Raw genomic sequence first — 27,488 nt, forward strand, 5'->3', positions numbered from 1 at the left:
ATATAAAATATTTAATAACTTTTAATTACCCACAAGAAATGGTGGAGTAATGAAAATATAGGTAAAGTCATTCATTTTTGGTCATTTTCACAGTTTTGCATAAAAAGACCTTCAAATCAAAAAGAAATAAAATACATGAATAAGTTTTACATTCATTCCTTCGTTCCATTAATTCTTTTCGTTTGTTGTAGGATGCATTAACCAGAGCTTTTGTGCTTCACTACAGTAGAATTTCAATGATGTTGGAAAGCTCGACAGACCCAGACACCTTGAGTAATCGCGTGGTTCACGTTAGCGTTCAGTTGTTCTCAAACGAAGAACTCGCCCTAAGAATGACCGAGCAGCTCAACTTGCTTCATGTGATGGTCGTTACATTGAAATACATGATGAGCAAGATCCTGATAAAAAATACACTTCATGGTAAGCATTAAATTATAACTGGAAATCATTTTTTTCTAGACTAGTATTGAGAACACGCTACACTGGCTGGGGGGAATTTAATTTTTTACCACTTTACTTGCTACTTTTTAGCACAGGAATGGCGTGGTTCTTTCAAAATCTGCCCTAGGCCACGCTAACACTACTGACTGCAAGACTTATATATTATTATATATTCTCAATTGTTATAATCACGTAATTTCTCCTTTGGTTATAATTATTGGAGTTGTTTTTTATAGTTTATTTACACTGTACAATTACGTCACTACTGTGTATTAGTATGCAATACGAGTTAGTTTTTTTATAAATGTATAAATATCAATATCAAACTGCTGTAGACATTTTCTATTTTTTTTTTCTTTGTCAATGGAGCATGGAATGATCAAATGATTTATTTATAAAAAAGTAGTGGCCACCATAAATTTATTACTTTATTAAATGGATTCTAATTAAATATTAATTAGCATTACTAAATTAATTTTGGCAAACTAAAAAAGATACATCGCATATTCGATAACAATAGAGTAACAAAAAATTATTAACTATTAACAAATAAGACGAACTTTATGATAAAAGCTTGAGAATTACATTTAATTTAAACTTCAAACTAAACTTAAGTGTGGGAACTGTATTGCAAGTGCTTAATAGCTCTCTATATGCCTAATAATTGAACATTTTTTATACCATAACCAGTCTTAAAATAGTTGATCTTATGCTTATGTTTTATCATTTCTTTCAGATGCTTTTTCGAATAACCACTTTGTCGTCGACTGTGGTAAACCTGTGATGAAAGAGCATTGCTATTGGCCTCTTGTTTCTGATTTGAACAACGTTCTGTCACACAGACCAGTTGCATTAAAGTTCATGGCCGACAATTCATTGTTAGAAATGTGGTTCACGTTTCTGTCTATGTTCCAAGGTAAGAAATTGATAGAAATTATTTATCATATTGAATGTCTAAAAAAAAATAATTTGATATATTCTTTTTACTTCATTAAATAGGGTTTCTGTCATTGATTAGTATTATTATATATAAATTGTGTACTCATTATTTATTTTTTCATTTACTTTTATTGTAAATTGCTTCGTTTTCAGTGATAAATAACTCGATTGTTTTCTTATCCATCAGGAATGAACGTGAACCAGCAAGAACTAAACCAACACGTTGAATTTGAGCCTAATACGTACTATGCCGCCTTCAGTGCTGAATTGGAAGCAAGTGCGTACCCAATGTGGGCTTTAGTCTCACACCTAACCGACGACACAACTGCACATCTCACACAAAAAGTGCTCAGCTCGTGTCTCAACGCATTGCTCAAATGGCTGGGCGCAATAAGGTTTACTAGTCCATATGTGGTAAGTTTATTTTAATTTTTTGACATTATTTCGATATTACATATAAACACTTCAATTTTGTAGATGTGTGGATTAGCATATATTATTACAATATGGTACATTATAGTCTAAGCGCAGTAGTATTAGAATAAAAATTGAAAAAGCAGTTTCGAAATATCTATGACCTTTTTTATGAAAATTAATTGTAACTCAATAATAATTACGTAAAAATTACTCACAACGTCCTTAATTAAGTTTGTGGTATAACAATGTATTAATTTTTGCGAATCACATTAATTTCTGTAATTCACAGCACCTTTAAAGATAGTACATTTGTACTGCTTTGCTCAAAAAATTTATGTACTTCTGAAGGATTCTAATTTTTGTTCTTGTTTTAGAACGATAGCCAAGTATCATTCCATCTGCCTCTCCATCGATATTTCGCTGTATTCCTATGCCAAGCTATCGCAAAACAGGGTATGACGTTAGACGAAATATTACCTTCATCTGCAACACTCCGATTGTTGATGATGCATCCCCTTCGTGTACAGGTAGGATTTTTTTGTTTTTCTTCGTTACTTTTATTACATGAGCCACTCGGTGATTTTTCCTGTACTTTTAGTCGTGGAGGGTACCACGATAAATTTTTTCGATGTTATTTAGTTTTCTATACATATAGATGCATGTACCTTTCGTACACTACCATATAGGAAACTCTTTTAGGGCGCGTTTTAATGACGCATGCGTGAATCGTATGACTAGTCATCGTGCGCTCTTTTTATGGCCTTAAAATGCCGAGACAATTAATTATACAAACTTCTAAATTGCTATTCGCTTAGGCAAGTGAAAATAGGATTGCATTGAAATGCGTTATTTCATCGTGCAGTGGTATTGAAGGATTAGGTTTTTTTTTTATTCATATATCAGGTCTCCTATTTCTCTATTTGGGTGATCATGATCAAATTCGGCTTAAAATGGTAGTTATATCGAGTACAACTTGAAATTATAAATTTTAAATAGAGACAAATTGCTTCCATATTACCATAGGTAAAAGTGCCACCTAGGTCAGCCATGTAGTACCTAAGTACTTAAACATTAGCTGTATAAATATACAAAGGTTTGTTATTAGATTCGTTTACCATCATTTGTCCGTTATTGTTCATATAACATGTGTACTATAGAGGAATTTAGATAACTGTAACCACTCGAGAACAACATATTTTTTTGTACAAAATTAATACAATTCCGATAAACATTTTTCCGTTCCTATGCAAAAACATAGTTAAAAAAAGCAATGCACTGTTGTAAAAAAACTTATATTAAGGATAATCATTATGTTGTCATACATGTCACAGGAGAACAGGTCACAGTATTCTTTTAAATTAACTTAATTTGTTTTGTTCATTACGTAAAATTATTTTTAATATCACGAAAAAAAGAAAATTTAAACAAAAGGGAATTCTTTCAATAAAGGTGCCCACGCATTTGCTTAGTGAACTTTCTCTGCGTCCTCGGGAAACCCAGCTTGCAAATGTTTACTGTAGTCATAAGTAATTATCTTTGGAGCTATGAACCCTCCAAAATGAGGACGTCCTTTGTGATAAATTCCTGCGCCAGCTAATGGAACTGGTATCATTAATTCTACCGGTTGAGCATCAATAAATGGCACCGTTGTTTGGGACGCATCTCGGTCCATATCAGTATGAGTGAATTGTAAAACTTGTTGTGATTTAGAGTCTGGCACAGAGGGTAGAGGACTTCTTATCGGTACATCCATTTTTTCCATATTCAGAACTTTCCTAGAAAATTACGTTTTCTATAGTTTTTTTTAGTAGGTTTTATCAAAACACATTTTGATACCTTGATGAAATAAGATTATCTTTCCAAACGCTCATATGCAACGGATCTATTAACTGTCCAGACGAGAAATTGAATGGTGTAATATATATTTCAAAATTGAGATGCTGACCCACTTTTTTAAAACGAACCCCTACAAAAGGTAAAGCGACCGTCAGTATTTTAAATTAGTTGGACTGAAATCAGATACCTGTCAAAACATGTCCATCATCGGCAATTAAATCGTCTAAATCGATTTCCCTTTCAGTTGAAGTGAGGGTGTGATAGTCTTGACCGTTGAATGTATTCTTATCGGTGATGCGATAATTTTCAACTGGTACCCAATGGATGGTTGTCACGTCTATTTCACCACCAGGAAGTAGTTTGCCTTCTTGAATCTGAAGGTGTATTATGCGATTGTTTTTGACGAATCTGAGTCCCGTGACGACCCTGTTGTTTACTACATCGGCTATAGCTGATCTCATATTAATATATCTGTCTGAATAGACGCTCTCTTCGTCGCATAAGCAGAAGCAATATGAACAGTGCCAGAATAGCCATCTCCACCAACTGTCTACTTTGACGGGCCCCTTGGGACATCCTTGTTTTCTCCCTAGTGTTCTTCCATTTTCGTATTCAATATATTCGTACCGACGTCCACTTTTCACATCCTAATACATGAATTAATGTTTATATTAATCGTATATACTGAGTTTTAAATTATTCTGCCTACCGCTGGACAAACCCATGCATCTGAATCTATGAACTGACAATCGATTATTCTCCCATTGCAGCGTCTTTGCTGCTGACAGTAGAGATTTTGGTAGCACGAGTGACTTTTAGTGTACGAATAGTACGCACAATTTTCCCTGCATGTTCCTTCGGGGTTTAAATCTACCTCATTTTGTACATATCCCTGTAACAAATTTGTTATTTCTATATAGGATTCATCTGAAAAAAAAACCACATGTAAAAAAATAATATATTATTAGGAACCTGTAGGTACTACTTACTTAAAACGTGTTTTTGTGGATCACATCTCCAAAATTCTCTCGAGGCATCCGCCATTGCCTCCTTAACTGATTGAATCGCTGCCGTTGTTCGCTCGGCATACCTTTCCTTCATTATAGAGGCCTCTTTCGTAAAATTTCCTGAAAAATAATTTACACTTAAAGCAGTTCGTCTTAATTAAACGGCTTATTGCGAATTATTTTTTACCTTTGTTATACAATTTTAAAAGCATATACGAAAATTGCATCATCATGTACCCTTTCAATTCAGTTAGTGCTATGCTTTTGTACAGATTGAAAAGTACTTGTTGTGGGGATTGCTTAGTGTTGCAGCGCATGTCCCCTTCAATTTCCTAGAAAATTTCAAATATTTGGATTATTAACATCTTGCTCAGTCTAAATTAATTTTCTTATTAACTTTGACAGGCTAGAAAATGCAGTGACCAGTTGTTCAAGTTCTGTTGCATACTAACTTAGACCGGAATTTTTTTTTCAAAATGGGCCATTTTACATGGAACTTTCCTTAACAAACGAAATTGATAAAAAAAAAACAATTATAGAATAGTTTGCTTTGTTCTCTTTCGGTCAGGTCGTTTAATGATTTTTTTTACCTTGAGACATTCCTTGAAAAGGTTGTCCTTACTAATATAGATAGCTATGTTTTCTTGTGAATCCACAATAGAATTTGAACTGTTCATGAAAGTTTGAACTAAGTCGAGCCAAGCTTGTTGAGGACTCGGTATTCGATTAATGGCTGTTTGCAGTCTTTGAAATCTTCGGAAACTTTCGTATTGAGAACGAATGGTCTTTAACTCCATATTAGTCATTTGCCAAATCCATACACTTGCCAAACTTTCTTGTAGCCCTTCAGATATGTCTTGTACCATCTCCTTCAAATTCAATTGCCATTTTAATTTTCATTATGGACTTTCTAAACAATTACTTTTTAGTATCGATTTTGGTATTTCAATCTAATTAAATGGTTTTAGATCTTAGTAACTTTTTCCTCCGTGTACCTTTTGTATTTGTCCTACGTCGAAGGCTTCAAATTTTGTTATCAGATCTACTTCCGGAAATTTCACTTCGTTTCCAATCCGCGAGTCGAGGTCATACCACAATTTCTCCTCCAACTCGAGGAAGTCATGCCTCATTTTATCTAACTTAGATAGTGCTGGTTCTTTTCGACGGCCTTCAATCGAATTGAACGATAATAATGAGACAAAAAGGGTCATTTGGACCAATAGTAATGCGAGCGACATTATTATTATGCTGTTTTAAAGTTGTATCTTGTTTACATTTGTCCCCAGTGGTTATTCAATTTAGTCTAATGACTGGAAAAAGTAACGAATTGTCAACACATATGTAATGTTCTGTACGAAGCAAACCTGTTATTAGTTCTCCAATTTGAAAACATTTTAAGAGATTTAAAATTATTTTGCTTGGTCTTCGTTAAGCATAAGCATTTCCGATAAAACAACTGCTGATACATAATAAGTTATGCACTTTATAAAGGTCAATAATACCTGACTCAGCTTGTTTTCAATATCGACTTTATTGAATTAAGTGACCCATAAATTTTTGGTTGCTTTTTTACCATTATGATATTTACAAGCTTTGTTGGAGGTATTAAAAAGAAAATGTTTGAGTATGGAACACCTACAGGCGTATGTTTTGACTAATAATTGTCGACTGCAATGGAGAATTGCTAAATTAATTTGTAGTGTACGTGATTATACTGTAAACAAATTTTATTTGTCGTTTTGTGTATCGTTTATAAACCCGAAGATATTCGTATTACCTGCTGGCAACTGCTTCAAGGTGGATAACTGTATATGAAATGATTCATAAAAATGATTTTGTGAATTCATTAGACAAGGCTTTGTTTTAGAAGATACTATTAATCGTAAATATTTAATTTATGTCTTAATAATTTTGTACATTAACGTTTCGACAAATTTTCTAAAAGAAAACATTGAAGTAATAGTATAGTGTTCTAAACAAGTTTGTTTATAAAAATAATTAGAACAGTAATAGCGAATAATAACCCATGACCTATTTCAAAACTTAAAACAGTACTATCTATCAATCAGCAAATATTTAACTAATATGATCATCACCCAGTTTTTGCTGATTTTTTTTTAATTTTAGTTTTCAGTCAGATGTAAATATAATAATTATCTGAAGACGTAGTAAAAATTAACTAGTCAAAAATCAACCAATTCAATATTTGTTATGTAGTTAGGTACGATTTTAAATGATGGTAGATAATTACTTCGCTTGTAAGTACATATGCTTACATAGATTACCTATTTACCTACTCAGGTATTCTTGTCATCCAGTATGTCCATGCAGGTATCTGATTTCTCTGACTAATCGAAATACTTTAGCTGGTATTAATTTAAACAATAGTGTAGGATACATTGTTTATTTATGTTTACCTTAACGAATACTTAGAATTATTCGCATTCAGAAAGTTTCGACGTGGGAACTGACGAAAAATATATATAATTTTTTTAAAGGAATTAATTATTTTGGTATACCTACTTCTAAGAAAGTTTTTATTTGGAAACATTTGCTTACTTCCAGGCGTTTTAGTTAACCTTGATCGCAAATATATCGTCAAAGGTCAAAGTATTATCTTGTGTGGTGTATGTACGAATTTTTTGTAAATTTTGCCACAAAAAATGTAGTTCAAATCGCAATTGTAATGTTCTTTGCTATTAGTTTTGTTTATATTGCTGTTGACGTTTCGGTAGAAGAGACCAAAAAAAGTGCAAATTTACAACAACTATATTGCAAAAAGTAATTGTATCAATAAATAGTAGGTATTCAAATAGTTTCTGTTAACAACACAAGGTCAAGTTACTTTTATAAATAAGAAAAATGCTTCTAAAATTCCAAGAAATCGGTACACTGTGGAAGTTGATGTTCACAACAGGTTTATTTCGTGAAGATATTTAATTTAAATCGTATATAAAATAACTTCCTCTTTACCGAATTTTAATGTATCGTGCAGACAACAGATGCCGTCATGAGAATTCCTGTACTGTATCAAACACTGCCCGCTACTACAAGATAGATCGTCACTTTATTGCTCTTTGTTAGCGTAAACCACACCAAAATACCGAGACCTTTTGTTAATACATCGGCACCTATTCAAACTCACGATGAAGCAACGAATGAAAGGGGAATTTTATTCTCTCAAGTAGTGACATGCGCTGTGGACAGTAACGTTAATAAGTAAGCTTAACGGAAGGCGAAATGAATTACCCAAACGATCATTATTATCTACATGACAACGAGAAAACACGAGTGTTATACAGGCTAACGGCATCTCAGTAGCGGTACACTGATGAAGGTTTAAAACGTAAACCCTACAAGAAAATATAACACTGAAATAACCAAACCAACGAAGAAATAAACCTATCAGTTTACCTTACAGTTGCTGTTAAATAGTGCTTTACATAATCATTCCAATGATTCCATGATATAATATAATTGGACCATAAATTTGCCTACATCGTAAATGAGCAATATCGTTACTTGTACTACTAAAGAATGGGGTTTTCCTCAATGAACGATTTAGTCTAATCGTAATTTAAATAGAATTGTTGGGCTCATGACTTATACAAACATACATCCACACACATAAGATTAATAACGAATTCGTTCCTGGATAAGCAATTCCATAAATAATTAGTACATTCATTTAACATATTACAAATAAATAATTTGTTATGCCACGTTTGTTTGACCTTCCAAACAGTCGGTTCTGTTGCTATACTATACAATTCGCCACTGTCCTATCCTGGTCTACGTCAACCTTTTACATCAACTGCTTTTATTAACGGTGATGATGATGTTATTGTTTCATATCACTGTCAGACAAATTAGGAACAATCGCTTTATGTACAAACAGTTTCACGGTAGGAAAGTTGTTGTAATGTACTTTACACTATTATAGGAATGTAATCATCGAAGTGAAAGTTCTTTCAGAAATTACCCATGGATCTAGGCGAGCTGAGGGTTTGATTTATTTTTCGTGAATATTTATAAGTTTTTGACAACTTCCTTTAATCGTAAAAATATTTTGAAATTGTTTGAAAAAATGGGGGCAAAATCGTTACTATATTTTAATGATTGATAATCCCTATTCTAGTATAATTCTCTGTATCTAGCTAGGTATAGTGAAGATGTTGTAAAAAAGTATACCACTCGATTCTTGCAAAAGTTTTACAGTCTGTTTTTCTTTTGGTTGAGCAATTGTTAATGAATACATGAGTAGTAATGAAAGTAATATCTATCATCATTAAAAACATCATCGAATCACATAAAACAAATGCTGTTCCCATTTCCAACATTCAGCAAATAAATTTGCTATCTAATTCATTGATGTTAATAGTGTGCATAGGATCGAAAACTGAAACTAATGTAATAAAATAATTCGAAGTGGTCTGTATTCTGTCGAAACTGCCAGACGCGGATCGCGATTTCGATATTTTTAGATCTCATCAGCGCATCGCAGATAGCTCCGACAGAACACAGGTAATCTTAATAAAGCAAATGGAAATTGTTTGACTCTCAGATAGATATCAAGCCTTGACTTTTAACAATTATAGGTAATATTTTCCAACTTAGCTTGTATATATCCATATGATGTATCTTATTCGAGTTTTTATGACAGAACATTTATATGTCTATATGTTTCAATTTTCATTAGTTGTAGTTGTTCAGGCGAAATCGCAAATTGTTCTGGTGGGTATAGATAGTATTTATCTAATCTGTATGTATAATTTTCTCATATACATATAAGTATCTTATCATTTCAACATATATAGGTATATAATTAAGTACATGTCAACAAGAACTTCGCTTTTATTTGTATTTAACGCCACTTGTTTAGTTACTCTTTGATGGCATAAGATGTCCTTCAAAACAAGATTTTGTTATATTATTGATTCAATAATTCCTTAGGTTCAAGTTAAAAAATAAACGACCTTTTGTAAGGAACAGTTTTATATGTATATTGAAGGTCATTAAACCATATTTTACGATTCAGTCGTAAAAGTTGCTTTTGCGATGTGTGTAGATACTATTTAAAAAATATGGATTTAAGTTAATTAACGTTGCATTTTTATTAGCATGCAATCAAATATTTTATTTTTCTGGTCACTGCATTTACTATTGTCACATTGGACATACATATAGTGAAAACAAACGCTTGTTCTTGTACCAATGCCAATTTTCCACGCCATTGGGTATAAAGTTTTAAATAGATAAGTACAAAACTTTAAACTTACTGCTTGTAAGTGTATTTCAAAAGTGGTTCATCATTTAGAAACAATTAATCGAATCAAATAAGTAAAAAATACCGCAGGTTTATTATGAAATCAAATTCAGTCCGCTTCCAGTCACTTATCAAACGAATGGACTTTTCAAAAAATTTTCTTTTTATAATACACCTGGGCTCTGTAATTTATATGGAATAGCTTTTATTCTCATCTGGGGAATACCCTAATTAGTATCAGGGGAATACCCTACCAACCGTGACTTCTTACCTGTGCAGCGTGAGATAGCAAATGTAAAATTCCTGTATTTGTTAATCCTTTATCATTTGACGCGACAAATGCATGTACACGTTCCAATAAACTTCTCACCGACCCTCCGTCATGCGAGATGACATTATGCGCGAAATCTTCAAGGGTATGTCGTTCTAAATCATCAGTGTTGGCGTAATAGCGCATGTTTCTATAGAACACCCCTATTCGAGTCATGTAATCCAGCAGATCGTTGACCCTCAACTCTAATTTTATTCGATCCGGAAGGGTGCGTAGAATGGTGGTAATTGTTTGCGTTCCTACCGCGTCCGTCGAATCGGTAATAATATCTAATTTCCTGTAGATAAGATCCATTTTGCGAAATATCTTCCTTTCTGTCTGATCAATGAACGGTGACATTGGACCATCTTCGTTTATGGTCATCTCAACTATCTTCCATACCTTCTGAACACCCCTGATCACGTCCAACGCGGTTATCATCCATTGGACGGGCGGAAACGCGGTAATAATATTCTTCGAAGAAGTAAGCACTATCGAACACGTGCAAACGAACAGCAGGATTCCGCAGACCCTTGTTAAACGCATCCTTAATATTTACTTGAACACTTAATTTACAAAATTTATCACAGAATACGTCTGTACAAAACGCACTTGATGTTTCGTTCGATTGATTATAACAGCATGTTTAATATAATCAAACGATGATATTTTATATAAAAAAAAACAGTTCAAAAGAATTGTCGGGTGGCCTAAAGCAACTGACTGCATGCCACCTCTCACCGCCTGCACGCAAATGGCGGTGGACGCGTGCTGTCTTGCGATCGTAAGCAAGCAAGTCGTTGGCCAAGGTTTTCCAGTGGTAGGGCATTAAGAGCTACCAAGAATTTACCAATAAACTCCCAGGTCTGTTCGAGCAATAATGTCTTTGTGTGAAGTATATGGAGTGTAAAAGAACAAAGGCAGTATCAAATGTCTGACCTGACATAATACATAATGTACTTTTTAAAAATAGAAAGCAAAAAGATGGGGAATATTCAAAATTAATTTTTTAACTTTTCAAAATTATTTTGGAATAGATGAAAGTTATAATGAAATATGTATGTCAGACTCAATTTTAATAATTATATGGAAAAATCGTTCTGTTGAATGGTAGAACTGTAGCTGTAGTAAGGCAGTATAATACCTATCTACTTAGACAGTATTTGGTACTTAAAAACAAACACCATAATATTGTTTAGAGTTTGTTGAATTTTATATTTTACACCATACATATACCTAGAACACGCATTGTAGGATTTATTATTTTTTTTAAATTTCTGGTCATTGACCAGTAAAAGTTGAAGTGAATGAGTAAGGTGGATTCATTGGAAAGATGACGATTTGCATAAACAAGAAACTGTTATTAATATTCTTTGAAGAACCACCGCCGCAACTCATGTATTACAAGTGGCAATGTCTTGTATTTGTCAGAAAGGCCCACATCATGAGTCAACCTTTCCGAAATTATTGACAATTTACTTTATTAATTATACACTATAAAAGCCTAGATGAAAATACCTAAAACAATTTTTAGCTTTATTTTTCCATCATTAAGCTGTAGGTATTTCCAAAAACCTTTCTCTAAAGTTTGTTTATGTGTATTTATACCTATTGGTCGACAAGATTGTCCGCCCTGATCAATTTCCGAATCAAGACCATCTTCCAAACTGTAACCTAACCTAACTCGAAGAGAAGGGCTCAGTTAAAAAAAAAATGAAATTATTTGAGCCCTGACCGATCAGAATCGCCAAAAATTGTTGCATGTGTTCTCACTTGGAGTGTGTATATAAAAAGTTACTAATACATTGGTAGGGAGGATAATCCCAACTGTAGCCTTGTAAAACAAAACGTTTTTTTCGACTCTCCAATGGAAGTCATTCAAAATCCATTTGCAGACGTTCTTCAAAACTCAAAAGGAAGAACGTACATAGTTGTGAAAAGAAACCATTTTGGAATCGTTGTTTTCAGAATCTGTTTATTAATCAAATAATTTAATAAATAATCAATTACTTTCAAGATCAAGATTGTTTAGTGCTAATAATTATCTATATTTTTTAGAATTATTTTAATTCAAAAACTTTTCCGTTTAGTTAGATTTAGTATTGTTAATTACTTTCATTATATTTCAAATTTCTAAATTTCTTTGTTCCTTTGTCAAATTCAACTATATAACATTTCTTCATATATTTTAGGTCATAAATTCCTTTCCTTTATTATTTGGTTTTACAATATTTCTTGAATATTCTATTTGTCATACAAACAAAATGTAAGTGATGAATTCAATAATTCCTGGTAGCATAAATGAGGTTTTTCTGTCACTAATACCTGGCTGATTGTTAGCTCTTTACCGAGCGGCATGACCTAGAGGTCTAGAACATTGCTTAGCATTCTGGAGGACGCCGGTTCGATTCCGGGTCCGTCTGCCTTAGTCCAAGTTTTTCTGTGGTTTCCTTGGATCACTCGGGCAAATGCTGAGGCAGTAATATTCCACAGATAATCTTTCATTCTCTTCTGTCTTCTTTTCGTCCGTCTCATCTTTCTCACCCGAACCACCACCACCCACCCATTCCCACGATCCCTGAAAGCAGGCTGAAGAGGGCCTTCCGCCCTACCTTCCGGCATACTCCGGAGGGACTGCCCGCCCACCAGCATTACTGGCTGGTGGGAATGAAACACCCAAAAGTTTTAAGTTTTTTTTGTTAGCTCTTTCATACCTGTTTCTAGAACTTTTCTATATCTGGTTAATCTCAACACCCTCTCGTATATGACGACATTCAGGAAATTCCTTTATTTATCCACCACCATTATATGTTTCAATTAGACTCCACCCTCTTTGTTAAGTTGTTCTCTAGTTTGCTGCTCATTAAACTCATTGAATCAAATTCGCTACTCGTTTTATTTAAAACATTCTAGTAGAACGGGAGTTCAGAAACGCAACTTCCAAGTGGTCTCCGGATAATTTTTTATCTCACGACTGCACAAAGATTTTATAGAATGATCTGCTATTACTCAAGAATTTATGTTTGTCCTTTCATTTCCGGTAGCATGTGCTTACCTCAGCATAAGAAGTTGGCAGTTACAAATGAGTCATACATAGAAATTATAGTTTTAAAATTGTGTGTGTGTGTGTGTGCCTAATAAATAATCGATATACGAAATAATAAAATACGTAGTTAATGAAAAGAATAAACGGTTTATTATGAGTTGTTTTATTACAGTTATACGTGTATCTAAATTCCTCACAGTTCCTTGGTTTTTGCAATCTCGCAGTTCTAATTTCATTATATTTCTGATAGGACAGGTATGTCAGCTTGAAGTGTGTATTAGTTTCTTTAAGCGCCAATTTGTTTATATATAGTTGGGACGTAATTGTCATACTTAGCTTGAAAGAAATTTCCAGCTATTGGTTCTCCCAGATTGTATTTTTTCGCGAAATTGCGTATCGCAAACTTCTCCCTTCCCATGGACGACTTATTGGTCAACTTTTTCTCATCAAATTTCAATTTCGTCGGCTGCTTGTAGACTAAAATAACGTAGCGATGGAAACCTGTGTCTGGGGGTGGTGCCGCCCCTATATACTCAGACAAGACTTGTCCTTTGGAAATATCGTTGCCTGGTATGTTCCCGATTAGCCAATGGTGCCATTCTCTGGCTTTCGGGAACTTTCGACTGGGAGCGTCTGGATCCGTCATACAGAGGAGGTAATAAGTGTCGGATTCAGCCTCCCATTTAACCTGGGGAGCATCCTTAACAATAGTTGGGGTTAGTTTGTTGCCTCCATCCACGTTCACTCCATCGTCGTAAACCACTTCCAGTAGTTTTTCTGGAACTGTGTCTATTACATCTGGCACAACACCATGCTTCTCCATCGTCATTTACATGTTATATGTCAAAGTTGACAAAAGGCATCATTATTGTGTCAGTTATAAGCATTACTGTTTTTGATTTTGACAAAAAAGTGGCTTGGTATGAAATGCAATCCATATCTAGAGCTTATAAGATCATTGGTGTATCCATCTGTCGATGTGTTTGTCACAGCCCATTTTTTCAAAAACTATGCAACTTATAATCTTGAAAATATTTGCACTAGTTAACGCATTTGATAAATATATACAGAAATTATACATACGAGGGCGGTTCAATAAGTACCCGTGTTAGACATGAAGACACCTTTTTTTTTAAATTTGGTTTTTTATTTTTCAACATAGTCCTCTTAGACAGATTCTCCCAACGACCCTGCCATTTTTTTACCCCTCCAAAAAATAAGATTTGTCGAACTCTCCAAAATCCTCCCCTGTCTCGGCGATGACTTCCTCGTTTGAGTTAAATTTCTTTCTCGCTAGTCATTTCTTCATGGTAGGGAACAAGATGAAGTCGCAGGGAGTCAAATCGAGTGAGTACGGGATGTGCGCCAGCAAATTCATAACGTAATTTATGCATTTTGGCGGCAACAACTCCTGATGAATGTGCCGGTGCGTTATCGTGTTGAAAAAGCATCTTCTTTTTCGTCAAATGCGTCCGTGTCTCCTTCAATTTTTTATCGGAGCGGTCCAATAAGTTACTGTAGTATTGTCCAGTGATCATTCGTCTTTTTCCTAAAAAATCCGTAAAATGATTTCCTCGGTAACAACGTTTGCCAGGCTTCCTGGTCGCTCCTATCAAAAACGGATCTTTACCCACGTTTAAATTCTTTGAAGCAATATCTAACTGGTCGTAGATGGCGAAATGTCTCCATAAACAGTATCCAACTTTGTTTTCATCTCCTCGCATTTTTTCCCATCCAAAAACAAAAAGCGGTTACCGAACGATACTGCTCTTTTTCCATCTTAGCGTAAATAACGAAGTACGTCTGAGTGGAATGGCTGCCAAATCCAAACTAACCTATCAATCAGTCTGACATTCGTTTTGACGTGGTTTGATAGATGGCAGCACACGATGACAACACCAATTTCCCTAAGGAACGTCCTCCGTCTTCAAACACCGGTACTTATTGAACCGCCCTCGTATGTATAGAAATTAAGAGAGACTCATTAAAATACAGCCAGTGAAAATTACTCTAAATCACTCTGAAAATTTTTTATTTCAATTCTGCGTCTACAAACATCAGGTAATTATCCTAATTTATCAAGTTGACACTATACAACGTGCAATTAAGTTCGCAGGTCGATGATATGTAAAAGTTCTATCACCTTCTTAATTATATTCAGTTTGTTACCGTCAAAAATTGACTGTATGACAACTTCTGAGAAATATTTTTACGAATGAATACAAAATGTTTTACATGCCCAATTGTTTGTAAAGGGTAGGCACATAATCATCCCATTGCGCTTGAAAAAAATTTCCTGCAATAGGTTCCCCCAGCCTGTATTTGGCAGCGAAATTTCGTATGCTAAATTTCCCTCTACCATCGCCAGATTTGTTGGTCAATTTTTTCTCTGCAAAGAGGAGCTTTTTTGGCTGTTTGTAAACCAGAAAAACATACCTATAAATATAGGGATAGCATAAAGACAATAGATACATCGATGATTTATTGAGTTTATTAAATGATGATGTAATACCACAAAGTGTGTTTTCAATAAACTTAAATGAGTTCAGTACTTTTTGAAACGTAGGTATTTTTTGTGCTAATTAATACTTTTGTTGTCGAATTTCTTTCCAGAAAGAAAAAGAATACCTGAATTGTTCATTATCATTATTATGGTTTTTGATCTCTTCAAAAAAAGTTTGTCGTGTTAATATTTTTAATGAAATCTGAATATTTTTAGAAAAATTTCTTTTATTAGAGTCAGTATTGGTTTATACTTTTAATATTAGTATTAGTATGGTTGCAAATATTTTTCATCGTTTACATACAAAGCACTTCGAATGTAAATGTGTAGCACGGTGTTTATAAGTGATTGTTTTTAAATGTATATTTTTGAGGTTCAAAGTACAGTTTTTGATTTGTTTTTTAATTTTTTTTTTTTAAAATCGTGACTAATTCATCGGTAATTTATACATAGATATCGACCCCTATTCACTTTGCATTTAACGTTTCATAATTTATTACTAAGCACATGTCTTCCAATTTTATATTTACATATTCGACAAGTAAAAAAAAATCTCAAACTCAATGATTGGATAGATATTTTTACCTGTGAAGGCCTGTATCTTTCGGCGGTCCAGATCCGATATATTCGGATATAACGCAGGCTTTTGTTACGTCACATCCGGATATGTTACCTACAAGCCAGTGATGCCACTCACGAAACTGTGGATCTTTACGGCTGGGCGCATCTGGATCGGTCATACACAGTAGATAAAAAACTCCAGGCTCAGTTTCCCATTGAACTGTTGGAGGATCTTTTACCTTGGTAGGCGTTAGTTCGTTTCCCATTTGGACTTTGATGCCATCTGCATATGTAACTTCGACAATTTTGGGTGGAATTTTATCGATTACGTCAGGAACAACTCCGTTTTTGTCCATTTCAGAAGAAGGTGTGCAAAATTGAAATAATTGAATACAAAATAATCCAAACAATAAAGAGAAACTGTTTCTACATGGTAAAATCGCAGTTTTCACAACTGTCATATTAAAATATAAAAAAAATCAAAGTTGTAGGATTTGAATATTGACGAACGATAAGTACAAACCTACATACGTAACCTATACCTCAAAGTATAGAAAATAGTTTATGTAATGGTTTGGATAACCAAAGTGAAAGTGTTGGAAAACTTAAAACCAAGTTTTTTTTTTGTGAATGTCAATGTTTTAGGATAAGAAGCAAAAATTTATTCATCTAATAGTAAATCAGCAAAACCTATTAAAATTAAGTAGCTTTAGAATCATGTTTCGTCGGCATCATTGAATTTTTTAAATCAATGATATTTAGTTCATGCCACATAGTAAATTTAATTATTTCATAGATGTAGTATAATTATATATTTGTTAGTTAGAAAAGTATCATCATCATCATAAGGTCGTCATTCCTAAGACTGGTTGGACATGTACCTCCACTCTTTCCTATCCTGAGCTAAACTTCGCATTTCCCTAAAACTGGAACAACCTACATCCTTAACTATTTGTGAACAGTAATCTAATCTGGGTCTACCTCTACCCCTCATAACTTCCGTTTCTGCCTCTAATATGTTTCTGACTAGACCTTCATGCCTGGGAAGGTGTCCTACCATCCTATCTCGCTTATTTCTTATTGACTTCCATAGAGTTCTCTGTTCTCATATTCTTTCTAATACCTCTTCATTTCTAACCTTCTCTATCCACGGTATCCTCATCATTCGCCTGTAACACCACATTTCTTTCCCGTCGCGCCCACTGATCATGTTTCGTACCCGTACAGCGCCGTGTTCCAAACATACGCCTTTAACAACCTTTTTCGAATTTCTAAATTAACCATTTGCGAGTATAGAAATAACATAGAAAAATATGAACCATGTAAAACATAAGTACTGCAGTGCCCCCGTCCTGCTCTTCGAGAATTTGGTGCTACAATAAAATTGACAAAACAAACGCGGGTTATTTTTAGCGTATTGCATATCAAACACAAAATAATAGATGTGATGCTTTGAATACCTTGGTTACCATACACAGAGACAATCAATAATATTTTCCAGTTGTCATTGTTTCCTTAACAACCTGCATTGTATTTATTAACACTTTGACATTTAGTTGTGATTGAATTCTATATTTTTGAAAATGGAAAAGCACGCCATAGTTCCTGACGTATTAGATAAAATTCCTCAAAAAGTTCTCGAAGTGGTGTACACAGGAAATGTGAAAGTTGATTTGGGTAACGAATTAACACCCACCAAAGTAAAAGATCCACCGACTGTCAAATGGGACGCCGAAGAAGGCAGCTTTTACCTTCTCTGCATGACGGATCCGGATGCTCCAAGCAGATCGAATCCAAAATTCCGAGAGTGGCACCACTGGCTGGTCGGTAACATACCCGGAAATGACATAGCGAAAGGACAAGTGTTGTCCGAATATATTGGTGCAGGACCACCGAAAGGTTCGGGACTCCACCGATACATTATCGTGGTTTATAAACAGTCCGGAAAATTGAATTTTGACGAAAAGGAACTCACCAATAGATCAGGTGATGGGAGAGGGAAGTTTTCCATTCGCAAGTTCGCAGCTAAATATAAACTCGGTGATCCGATTGCTGGGAATTTATTTCAAGCCCAGTGGGACGACTACGTACCAAAACTGTATAAACAACTAGGTTCTTAAACAAGGTTTACTTGTTGTACTGAATGATGGTTCTCAATTTATTATTAAAATAGAACACTTACTGAGCAAGTGCAGTTGAGTACCTACATAAAATGTACATTGTGTAATTCGTTTATACTACTAAAAATAACAGTAGTACTCTTTTTTGTAACGCTTCTGATTTTATAAACGAATAAAATTGGAGTTAGCTTTATCTGGTTAGTTTTTTTTATTACTATATTATTCGAAGATTTAAATAGATTTTATAATCTTACCTTTAGGGACTTCTCCACAAGTCGAAACAATCCATCATCATTTCGATTTCGAAATACCAATCGATTTATCCGTTCCACTATGTTCAGTACAGAATCTCCGTTATGTGAAACTACTTGATTAGCGAAATTTTCTAAAGTGAACTTTTCAAACTCTCCTCTGCCTTCTGCATAATTTTTCATATGTTCATTCAAACCATCAATAAGATCGGTATAAGTAGCCAATTGGCTTAGTCGAATTTCTAATTTAAGGTAATTAGGAACTGATTTCAAACTTAATGATATAGATTCAAAGTTGACTTCGTTCGTTTCTTGAATTTTGCCGACGAGTCGATACAATTCGGCCATTTGTTTCATGACAATAGCCTCTTTTACTTCACCAATAGATGATGCGATATCCTGAACGGCGTTTGTTGCATTTGGATTGTTGATAACTTCGGTCCAAAGATCCGACACTACTTTAGCTGTAGTCGCGGTTACGGAAAGAATAGACATTACTGTGGTAACTATTTCTTGCCGGCAAGGAACGGGTATTGAGAATAGAATTGTCATAAAGAAATAAATGATTATTATTAATTTCATTTTTTATTTTCTAATAACGACAAAATATCTAACCATTCAGTATCACCGAACTTTAATCATAATCATCGAACAGACACGATTGTATTTTGATTCTGGCATTCAACTTACGGTGAACGCTGTCTCGACTTCATAATGAAAACTGAAACTGAAACGTGATTTTTTCTGCTATTGATTCGTGGTGTCTAACCTTGATTCGTAATGTAAAACTCGCTACCATGTTTCGTAGGTTTTACATTCATTCAAACATGTGTTTAATTTTAATGTATGAGAATTCAAGTAATTTAATGTAAACTAAATAACATGCATGAACTGAAACAAATTCCATTCTGCGAATGGAAAATGTACCGTAAAAACAGTCATGTGTATTTATCTATTGCTCTGCATTCATTATTTACTTGCAGAACAAACAAATTAGCTCAATCTTCTACAACAACAGCCAAAGTTTTTCCAATGTTCATATTTATTTACTTGCAATAAATGAAGTAATTGAATCTTTTATCTTACATTCGAGGAAAAAAACTGTAAAAGATAAAAATAATGAGAAAATACAACGAGGCCTTACTCATTGTTTTTTTATGCTGTTTTTCAACTAATAATCTATTGTAACAGATAGAAAATCACTTTAAAATAAATGTAAATTGTTGATTAACAAAAAAGTTATCCAAATTTATTCTTCACACAAAGCATTACTTATTATTTTTAATTCTATTCCTTACTATCGTTTCCCCGCGGAATTAACTCCCTATTTACCCATACAAAGTTTTAATTTTATCTTAGATTTCAAATACAAACGTCGCAACCCCATTTCTCCTTTTTTTTTAAAAGTTGCCAAAGTATGTGTTTCTATAATATTATCAATGAGTATTAAGAGCAACATTCAAGTAAACCTGATCACAAATAAAATATGTCCCATACAAACGTTGCAACCTCTTTTCACCCCTTTTCAGAGGTCTAGTTTTTTATAATAACGAAATATGTGCTCGATTAATTATACCAAGAAACATAAATACAAAAAAAAAAAAATTTCCACCCAAACTTGGCTACATTTTCACCCCCTTAGAAGTTAATTTCGAAATTCTTCTTTATTCCCTGTTCACATAATCAAGGACACATGTATACAAAATTTCAGCTATTTCAAACAATATAAAAACGTTAAAATTTAACATGAAGATAACCGTCCAAATTTCTAGTTTTCCCGTGTATTTTCCAAACAATTTCCCATACAAATCTTGCCCTGACAATTACAAACGCAACAAAAGGGAAATCAACCAAATTGGTTGATCAGTTCTCAAATGATGCTCCATCATACATTTGGCAATTCCCTAGAATTAACAGCTGGGAACAGTGTAAATGTGTTGAATAAGAATTTGGGTTTTACGTTTTTCCGTGCAATTTTTCCATTTTTCCAATTTTTCTCTTCATAAAAACCTTCCTCGTACTTCAACGCATATTTAAATGAAAATAGCATTACTCCAGCCATTCTTCAGTTTTGCCTTAGCAATACATTTAACCATTCATTTTTATTTGTATGAATTTATTTGTATTTTCAATTTATTTTCTTAACTAGCTTATTTTTGTTCAATTGTTTCAATTAGAATTTTAAATAAAATACATATGTGTAAGATTACCAAAAAGAGACTTTTCCAAAATTTTGTCATCGTTATTATCCCACAAAAACAACGAGTAAATAAAATTACAAAGTTGATTTATAAAATATATATTTTTTTTGTTTCAGGTTGCGTTTTACGAAATTTTAAATGGGCTATGGGTTCGAAACGGTCTCCAAATAAAAGGACAAGCCATGACATATATTCAATGTAATTTTTGTAATTCAATGGTTGACGCTGATTTGTATTTATTGCAAATATGTTGTACCCGCATTCCAATGGATTTCTTTTTCACCATTCTCATAGACAAGTTAGTTTTCTTATTTTAATACTCATACGTTTCATATCGCAAACAAACAGTGAAGTCATCTCATTATTTTGTTTTGAAATCAATGGATTCATTATCACAGAATGATTCTGTTTTTACTTCATTATTTTACATAAATAATATCGCTACGCAATAAAATGACCTCATAAACCATGAAAATGTAGAGGTCTGTAATTTAAATCTTATCAGTCTTAAACCAAATTAAGGAGATACATAATTCATTCAAATACTACGTATACGTATGTATACCTAAGCAGTTCAATAATAAAGTCCAGAACAGTCTAAGATGCAGCGCCTCTATCAAGAATTTTGGCAAAGAGGGAAGTGAAAGACTCGTCAATATAAAGCAAGCCCCTTACGAGAATTCGGCTTGTTAATGGTCACTTTAAAAGAAGAGGCGCTGTATCCACGCTATTATTGTCAGAACAATATTCTTGTGTCTGAAACTTTTGAACTATTTAATTTTGAAAACAAACATTTCTTTTCTATAAATGAATAAATATGACAATAGCTAAACCATGAAGTATATTTTTCCTAAATAGGTTCCGAATAAATGGTTTTATGAGTATAGCTCCTCAACAGTCTCCTGTTAACGCCCTGTTGTATGGAGTCCACGACACGCCCATGTTAGATAGTTTTTTGACATTTCTCGCAACCCTGGTCAGCGTTAGAACTAATTTAGGTAATGTCTCAAAAAACAATAATTGTTTAGTTCATTTTTATATTAAATAGTTCATTTCTTTTATATTTCTAATCGTACTATACCCAGGTTTATCAGAAACGGAGTTGAATCGCCTCGAAATGATAACGTTACTATGCATGGGTGATAAAACGCATTCACAACTTATGGAGTTAATGCCAGAAAGGTGTGGAACTTCCCAGAGTCGCGACTTTGAATCATTGTTGGCAGAGGTGGCCGATTATCGAGCTCCTGCTCTTGAAGCAACCGGGAACATGCAACAAGGAATGTACGTACCGAAAACATCAGTCTGGGAAAATCAATACGATCCTATACAGGTTCTTCTGAGGGCAGTACATCGGAGGGATTTTCAAACGTCAATGGACAGGTTTACGGAATAGTAAGTGCACTTACTTTTATGTTACTTATGATGGAAATGTTAATATTGCTGCAGAATACATAAGATAAAAATTTTCACATTTTTAGTGCTAAACAAGCGAATAAACTAAAGCCAGGAACAAGCCCTTGGCCACCTTTCAGGCAACCTGCTCCCACATCCGTTGCCTACGAAGATCCCCGCAAAATTTTGCAATCTAAAGTGTTCCATGCCATCGCATTTGTGGTACTATATAAAGCTGTGAAGGGTCAAATAAGCGAACATGTGATAGCCCTAATAATTTTCTTGTTGGAAATGGCTGTGGAAGTTTGCGAAAAGGGCGACGAGGTTAGTACAATGTAGAGTAACAAAGATAAAGTGAAAAACAATTTTTTACACTATTTACAGAGCTTTAAAATGTGCCAAAGTGCCCCTGGTCAAAGTCAGAGACAGATGCATGACATGGATCTTTCAAACTGGTTTAAGACTGATTGCCTCACAGAAAATCTACAAACCGTTATCAACCGTGTTATTTTAAAGCCTGACCCTGTAGTGTCTCCTATAGCGTATAGTTCAGAAAGTAAGTGGATATAATGATATCTGTATATTAATAAAGCAATATTTGTTCTTTTTGGCAATTTCAAAAGGTGATAGTGAATGGGAAGGTTTAGAAGTCGACAACGAGATGTCAGATATGTCAGCCGAAGAAGCGTATGACGTACTTATGTTAGAGGAGGGAAGTAGGCGACAGAGACGTAATCCTGAAGAATTGTATTATTCAGACACCTATTATCCAAGAATGTTACTGGGTCCTTCAACTTCAACAACTTCTGACGGCGATACTTCTATGACTGTTGCTGTACCACAAGACATGAGCGTCGTCACATCCACACCTAGTACGTTAAATTTGTAAAACATTATTTCCTATAGGCACCTAAATTTTTATGTTTATTAAAAGGTATTCCAACGATTCAAGATCAACATCCACTACCAACGACATTCACAGAGCATCTCGCAATACTAGCTGGCAACGAAGTTGGAAGACCGCCTAATTGGAATGCGGAAAATAGTGGAACAAACACCAGTACAGAACTCGTTCCGTCCGGATCTGGTCATCGAAAGAATTACCATTACCACTATAAAAGAAGACAAGTAGAGGTAACTTTTTTGTCTTATTATTCTATTCCGTTTTCAAACTGTTTTAATTTTTTAGGGTAAAAGTATGAATCCGTCTAGTATAAAAATCAACGAAAGTATAATCTCCTTGCTATTAAAGTTACATTCTCAACTATCTGGAATACCAGATAGTTACAATCCAGAAGAAGTGGAAGCAAGTTCGAGCACGTCTGATTCTTTCGGTGTTATTGGTGATGGACCGTTTTTCGTAACCAAATTACTTCAAAAAATATCCGCGTTAGATAGTACATGTAAAAATTGTATACAAGTAAGTCTTCGAAAACATCAAATATTGTATAAACCTATACATATATTAACTTTATTGTTTGTATCTGTATAGGAAACCAGGTTGAAGTTGTGGCCTCCGCAATCGGAATGTGAAGAGGAGCAAAAGCGTAGGGAAGATAAAGAACGGGAAGAAAGAAGGCGAAGGGCGAAAGAACGACAGCAGAAACTTATGGCTGAGTTTGCTTCTAGACAGAAACAGTTCATGGAAAAAATGGAGACCGAAGCAAGTGCCACAAGTAAGTCTCGCATTAATACTGTTCAATAGCCTTTGTAGGTAACATCTCCTACTTTTTGATATGTAATATCGTACATCTCGGTATATACGTATGTGAAACTATGAAAGTGATTTCGTGAATGCGACGGAAACGCGTTACCGGAATTAAGAAAGAGAAGCGCGCGCTATTTAATCAATGCTGTCTACATTTGGCGTTTGCCTAAAGAACAAGGAAAAGGGAGAAGGAAGACAACTGTCAACCGTTCGGTCTGCTAATATTGATTTTTAACAACATATTGCATTGCCATATAGTAATTTGCGTTTGTTTGTTGCCAAGGTTACATGTTACACATCATGTGAATACGATTTTAATGTGGAATAGCTTACGAGCAAAAAAAAATATTATAGAGTGATGAATTGTAAATTAATTTTAAACTTTCTTGTCTAAAGACATGAAAATTAAACATTAAAAATAATTATTTAGGTATGGACTGGAAAAACGACGAGAATATTCTGATAAGCAAGCAGGAGTACGACTGCGTGATTTGTAATCAGAGTACTCCAAGTACTGATGACAAACCAATGGGGTTAGTCGTACTCGTGCAGACCACAAGCGTGATAGGACATCGGCGACGCCAAGGCCACGGAAACGAAAGGGCGACATTGCCTACCTGTGACGAAGAACGGGAGCATTTCCGAAGGGATGACACGTTGACTTGCGAGTTCGACAGAAGGGTAGAAGAATTGAACCGATATTTTGACTCGGTCAGTTAACCTTCTACCATCTAATAAAAAATTATTGCTGTATTAATTTGACCTTCTTTTCATAGCCTTCCTGGTTGCTGTCTATAAATATTGGTTGGGAAGGCGGAGTCCATGTTCAAACATGTGGACATCATCTTCATCTGGATTGTCTAGAGTCATATTTGCACTCGTTAGCACAGCAAAGACAACAAAGTTTATCGCCTGATGAGTATGTGAAAATTTTGTAAAATATATGTTGATGAGATTTGCTTTTATGTCGACCGTTTTTATTTTAGTGGCGAATACCTCTGTCCATTATGTAGACAATTAGCTAATTCTGTACTTCCCCTGTCACCCCAGTTAGGAGATTGCTCTCAGATGGTGCGATCACGGCCTACCAGTATGTCTGACGCTCTCAATGAGCTTAGTGATTTTCTTAAAGAAAACGAACAAACGCCTGTAAGACTTTTGTTTTTTATTATATTGTAATACACACTTTGATAAATGTACAAAAGTACCATTAATTAGTTAGTTGTCGTACCTCATTTGCTCTGGTAAAATAGAAAAAAAAATTCTTACAGAATACTACTAAGTTATCAGAAGCAATGGGTAAAGCAATGGAAGACATGACAAGTAGCACGCAACTGAAACCCATGTTCAAGCCAAAAGGTGACAAGCCTAGTCACCAGAGCCTATTCCTCTTTGTCACTTCTATAGCTCGCACCAATCTGGAGGTGGAATTGATTCAAAGGGGTGGCAGTCTTGTGATAAATGCAAATGAGCCACCAAATCCCTTACTACCAAAAAGGGACTGTATAGGTAAATTAATATTATGATCCCTAAATGGATTTTCAAATGTTTGATTTGTAAAATATTATGTTCATTATTATTTTGCAGTACCATTACTTCATGTTCTTGCTGTCCATGCCCGTGTTTTGGCTTTGTGGCCGGCATGGATGACCTTCCAACAGCTCTGTGGTTTACCCTCGGCTCCCTCTTCTTCAATGTCTCTCGCGCCCGTCGAACGAGAAGTTCCTTTACTACTTAGAGATCCAGTTGCTTTGCTCTTGCAATTCGTTCTTCTATTGCCTCTTCATTTGGATCAATGTAAGTAGTTTGTTTTTAATAAATACTTAAATAAATTTTGTATCATTCTGCCTGTCCATTTATTAAAACTCTTAGCACATGAATAGTATTTAATGTAAATAAAAACGTATATTTTCAGTATTAATTTTGTTCCAGCGTACTTCACCACAGTAGTAAAAATGATGTACAACTTATTGTATTATCAAGTAGTGGCGCAGGTATCGTGTGGCTTAACAGGGGCGGAACGAGCCAAAGCGTGTGAAAATGTCGCCTCTGGTCGAATTGCATCCCTATCAAGTGCCCTTGCACTAATCAATGAATGTTTGGGACGTTCCGATCTTTACATGGATGATGACGAACCCAGTTGTAGCACCAATCTCCAGGTTAACTTGATTGCTCTCGAGCAACAGGTCAGTGATAAAACAGTCATAACATTTTAGTAAAAATGGCAATAATTTAAATTTGATTATTTGATACTTAATTTAAGAAATTATTGTCAAAAATTAATCACTTAGTTTAAATTAATAGTTGAAAGTTCAACCATGCTTAATCTTTAAATTAAATCTTGTTCCGTTTTCATAAAGTCTTATTCAATTTCTATTGTATGTATTGCCTCTTACTATTCTATAGAAAGTAATTTCGTGATAAAAAATAAAGTATTATTTCCCAGGTTCAAAAGTTGTGTTTACCATTCTTGCGAATCGCCTCCCTCCTTCGACATCACGTCTACAATCAGTCATTGCCGGATATACGCACTCCCCAAAGCGAATTCGTTCGTCTGGTCTACTACTTGGAACTTGTAACCGAAGGCATGGATTGGGAATGTTTCAACGCGGCCGTGGCCCTTAATTGGCCAACCAACACCGATATGCACATAATATCACCACGAATGTGGTGTGCGCAGATGGCTAGTTTTACCTCAAAAAGCCCAATCGCTTCAAGATCCTTTCTTGTCGACCAGCATATTAGCTGGCATCCTCCGCGGTTGCTTCAGTTGCCCAGAGAGTACGAAAAAATATTCACGGTAAGATTTTTTTATATACTATTTATTTTTTGAGTTTTTTATGTGAGCTATTTATAAGACATTTAAGAAAGTAAAGAATGTAAATTCCATTTTTCTCTTATATTTCAAAAAACAAAATAATGAGTAAAATAGATATTTAGTATAATTATCAACTAACCCATAATAACTCTCTTACCCTAAAAAAGTTTATTATTGAGAAAAAGCTGTTTAATCTCAAAAGATTTGAACAGTTAGGTCGCCAAAATTAATTTAGTATTTAGGATGCAGAATTATAGAGGAATTAGTAATTTATTTATTTTTTTTCTTGCATGAAAACATAAAAATTCATACATGATAACAAAGTATATGTACAGAGGATATCCAGTAGACTTATATATACAAAAAGCAATGCTAGATACCAACCTAATGATAAAAACGATAATGTGTACTTATAAAAACGTGTTAGAAGTTGTACTTCTGTTTACATGTTTATTTAACAATAACAATAGTTATGTATTTATTTAAACAATATCTTCGACTACGCATTTAAATATCACGGTGTAGTGTTGGGTACAACCAATACCAGACCACCAGTTCTAATATTGCGCTTGAACTCAAGCCACATGCCCGCTAACATTTTCGTTAGTTTCATGCTAAAATATTACTCTCAACGTCTCAAAAGAAGTACAACTTCAAAAAAATAAACGA

At 34.3% G+C, this 27,488-nt stretch overlaps 5 protein-coding genes across 8 annotated transcripts in view; 2 read left to right on the plus strand and 3 right to left on the minus strand.

The window, feature by feature from the left end:
* Window positions 1-27,488, plus strand: part of LOC108734899 (E3 ubiquitin-protein ligase Ubr3) — a 37,599-nt gene that overhangs the window by 8,542 nt on the left and 1,569 nt on the right. The window contains exons 1-20 of one of the 2 annotated variants that reach the window (XM_025976400.1): window positions 166-420; window positions 1,178-1,357; window positions 1,568-1,794; window positions 2,172-2,324; window positions 21,015-21,196; window positions 21,757-21,896; window positions 21,984-22,293; window positions 22,380-22,617; window positions 22,678-22,849; window positions 22,917-23,165; window positions 23,228-23,427; window positions 23,483-23,713; window positions 23,786-23,969; window positions 24,432-24,712; window positions 24,778-24,920; window positions 24,988-25,150; window positions 25,273-25,510; window positions 25,589-25,798; window positions 25,934-26,187; window positions 26,448-26,801. In XM_025976400.1, the coding sequence (XP_025832185.1) occupies window positions 237-420; window positions 1,178-1,357; window positions 1,568-1,794; window positions 2,172-2,324; window positions 21,015-21,196; window positions 21,757-21,896; window positions 21,984-22,293; window positions 22,380-22,617; window positions 22,678-22,849; window positions 22,917-23,165; window positions 23,228-23,427; window positions 23,483-23,713; window positions 23,786-23,969; window positions 24,432-24,712; window positions 24,778-24,920; window positions 24,988-25,150; window positions 25,273-25,510; window positions 25,589-25,798; window positions 25,934-26,187; window positions 26,448-26,801 (4,293 nt within the window). In that variant the 5' untranslated portion in view covers window positions 166-236. Of the gene's footprint in view, window positions 1-165; window positions 421-1,177; window positions 1,358-1,567; window positions 1,795-2,171; window positions 2,325-21,014; window positions 21,197-21,756; window positions 21,897-21,983; window positions 22,294-22,379; window positions 22,618-22,677; window positions 22,850-22,916; window positions 23,166-23,227; window positions 23,428-23,482; window positions 23,714-23,785; window positions 23,970-24,431; window positions 24,713-24,777; window positions 24,921-24,987; window positions 25,151-25,272; window positions 25,511-25,588; window positions 25,799-25,933; window positions 26,188-26,447; window positions 26,802-27,488 lie in introns of those variants that run through there. The other variant, XM_025976399.1, reaches the window with a different exon arrangement.
* Window positions 3,073-19,393, minus strand: LOC108734901. 3 transcript variants are annotated; one of them, XM_018466666.2, is made up of 9 exons: window positions 7,614-8,034; window positions 5,636-5,950; window positions 5,231-5,509; window positions 4,828-4,972; window positions 4,623-4,760; window positions 4,343-4,560; window positions 3,821-4,280; window positions 3,634-3,763; window positions 3,073-3,572 (listed from the first exon to the last, which is right to left on the minus strand). In XM_018466666.2, the coding sequence occupies exons 2-9, from the start codon at window positions 5,876-5,878 to the stop codon at window positions 3,263-3,265; spliced, it is 1,923 nt and encodes a 640-aa protein (XP_018322168.1). In that variant the 5' UTR covers window positions 5,879-5,950; window positions 7,614-8,034; the 3' UTR covers window positions 3,073-3,262. The 3 variants fall into 3 exon arrangements, with proteins under 3 accessions (XP_018322168.1, XP_018322167.1, XP_018322166.1); XM_018466665.2 differs by lacking the exons at window positions 5,231-5,509; window positions 5,636-5,950; window positions 7,614-8,034 and adding an exon at window positions 18,701-19,393; XM_018466664.2 differs by lacking the exons at window positions 5,231-5,509; window positions 5,636-5,950; window positions 7,614-8,034 and adding an exon at window positions 10,178-10,976.
* Window positions 12,945-14,385, minus strand: LOC108734904 (protein D2-like). The gene has a single exon (XM_018466670.2). The coding sequence runs from the start codon at window positions 14,089-14,091 to the stop codon at window positions 13,549-13,551; it is 543 nt and encodes a 180-aa protein (XP_018322172.1). The 5' UTR covers window positions 14,092-14,385; the 3' UTR covers window positions 12,945-13,548.
* On the minus strand, window positions 15,278-17,163 carry LOC108734903 (protein D2-like). Its single transcript, XM_018466668.2, has 2 exons — window positions 16,351-17,163; window positions 15,278-15,698 (listed from the first exon to the last, which is right to left on the minus strand). Exons 1-2 carry the CDS (start codon window positions 16,785-16,787, stop codon window positions 15,494-15,496), a joined length of 642 nt encoding a protein of 213 aa, XP_018322170.1. The 5' UTR covers window positions 16,788-17,163; the 3' UTR covers window positions 15,278-15,493.
* On the plus strand, window positions 17,544-18,527 carry LOC108734905 (phosphatidylethanolamine-binding protein homolog F40A3.3-like). Its single transcript, XM_018466671.1, has one exon. It carries the CDS (start codon window positions 17,910-17,912, stop codon window positions 18,444-18,446), a length of 537 nt encoding a protein of 178 aa, XP_018322173.1. The 5' UTR covers window positions 17,544-17,909; the 3' UTR covers window positions 18,447-18,527.

Source organism: Agrilus planipennis, unplaced genomic scaffold (genome assembly GCF_000699045.2).
Source record: "Agrilus planipennis isolate EAB-ADULT unplaced genomic scaffold, Apla_2.0 scaffold84, whole genome shotgun sequence".
NCBI classification, from domain to species: Eukaryota; Metazoa; Arthropoda; class Insecta; order Coleoptera; family Buprestidae; genus Agrilus; species Agrilus planipennis.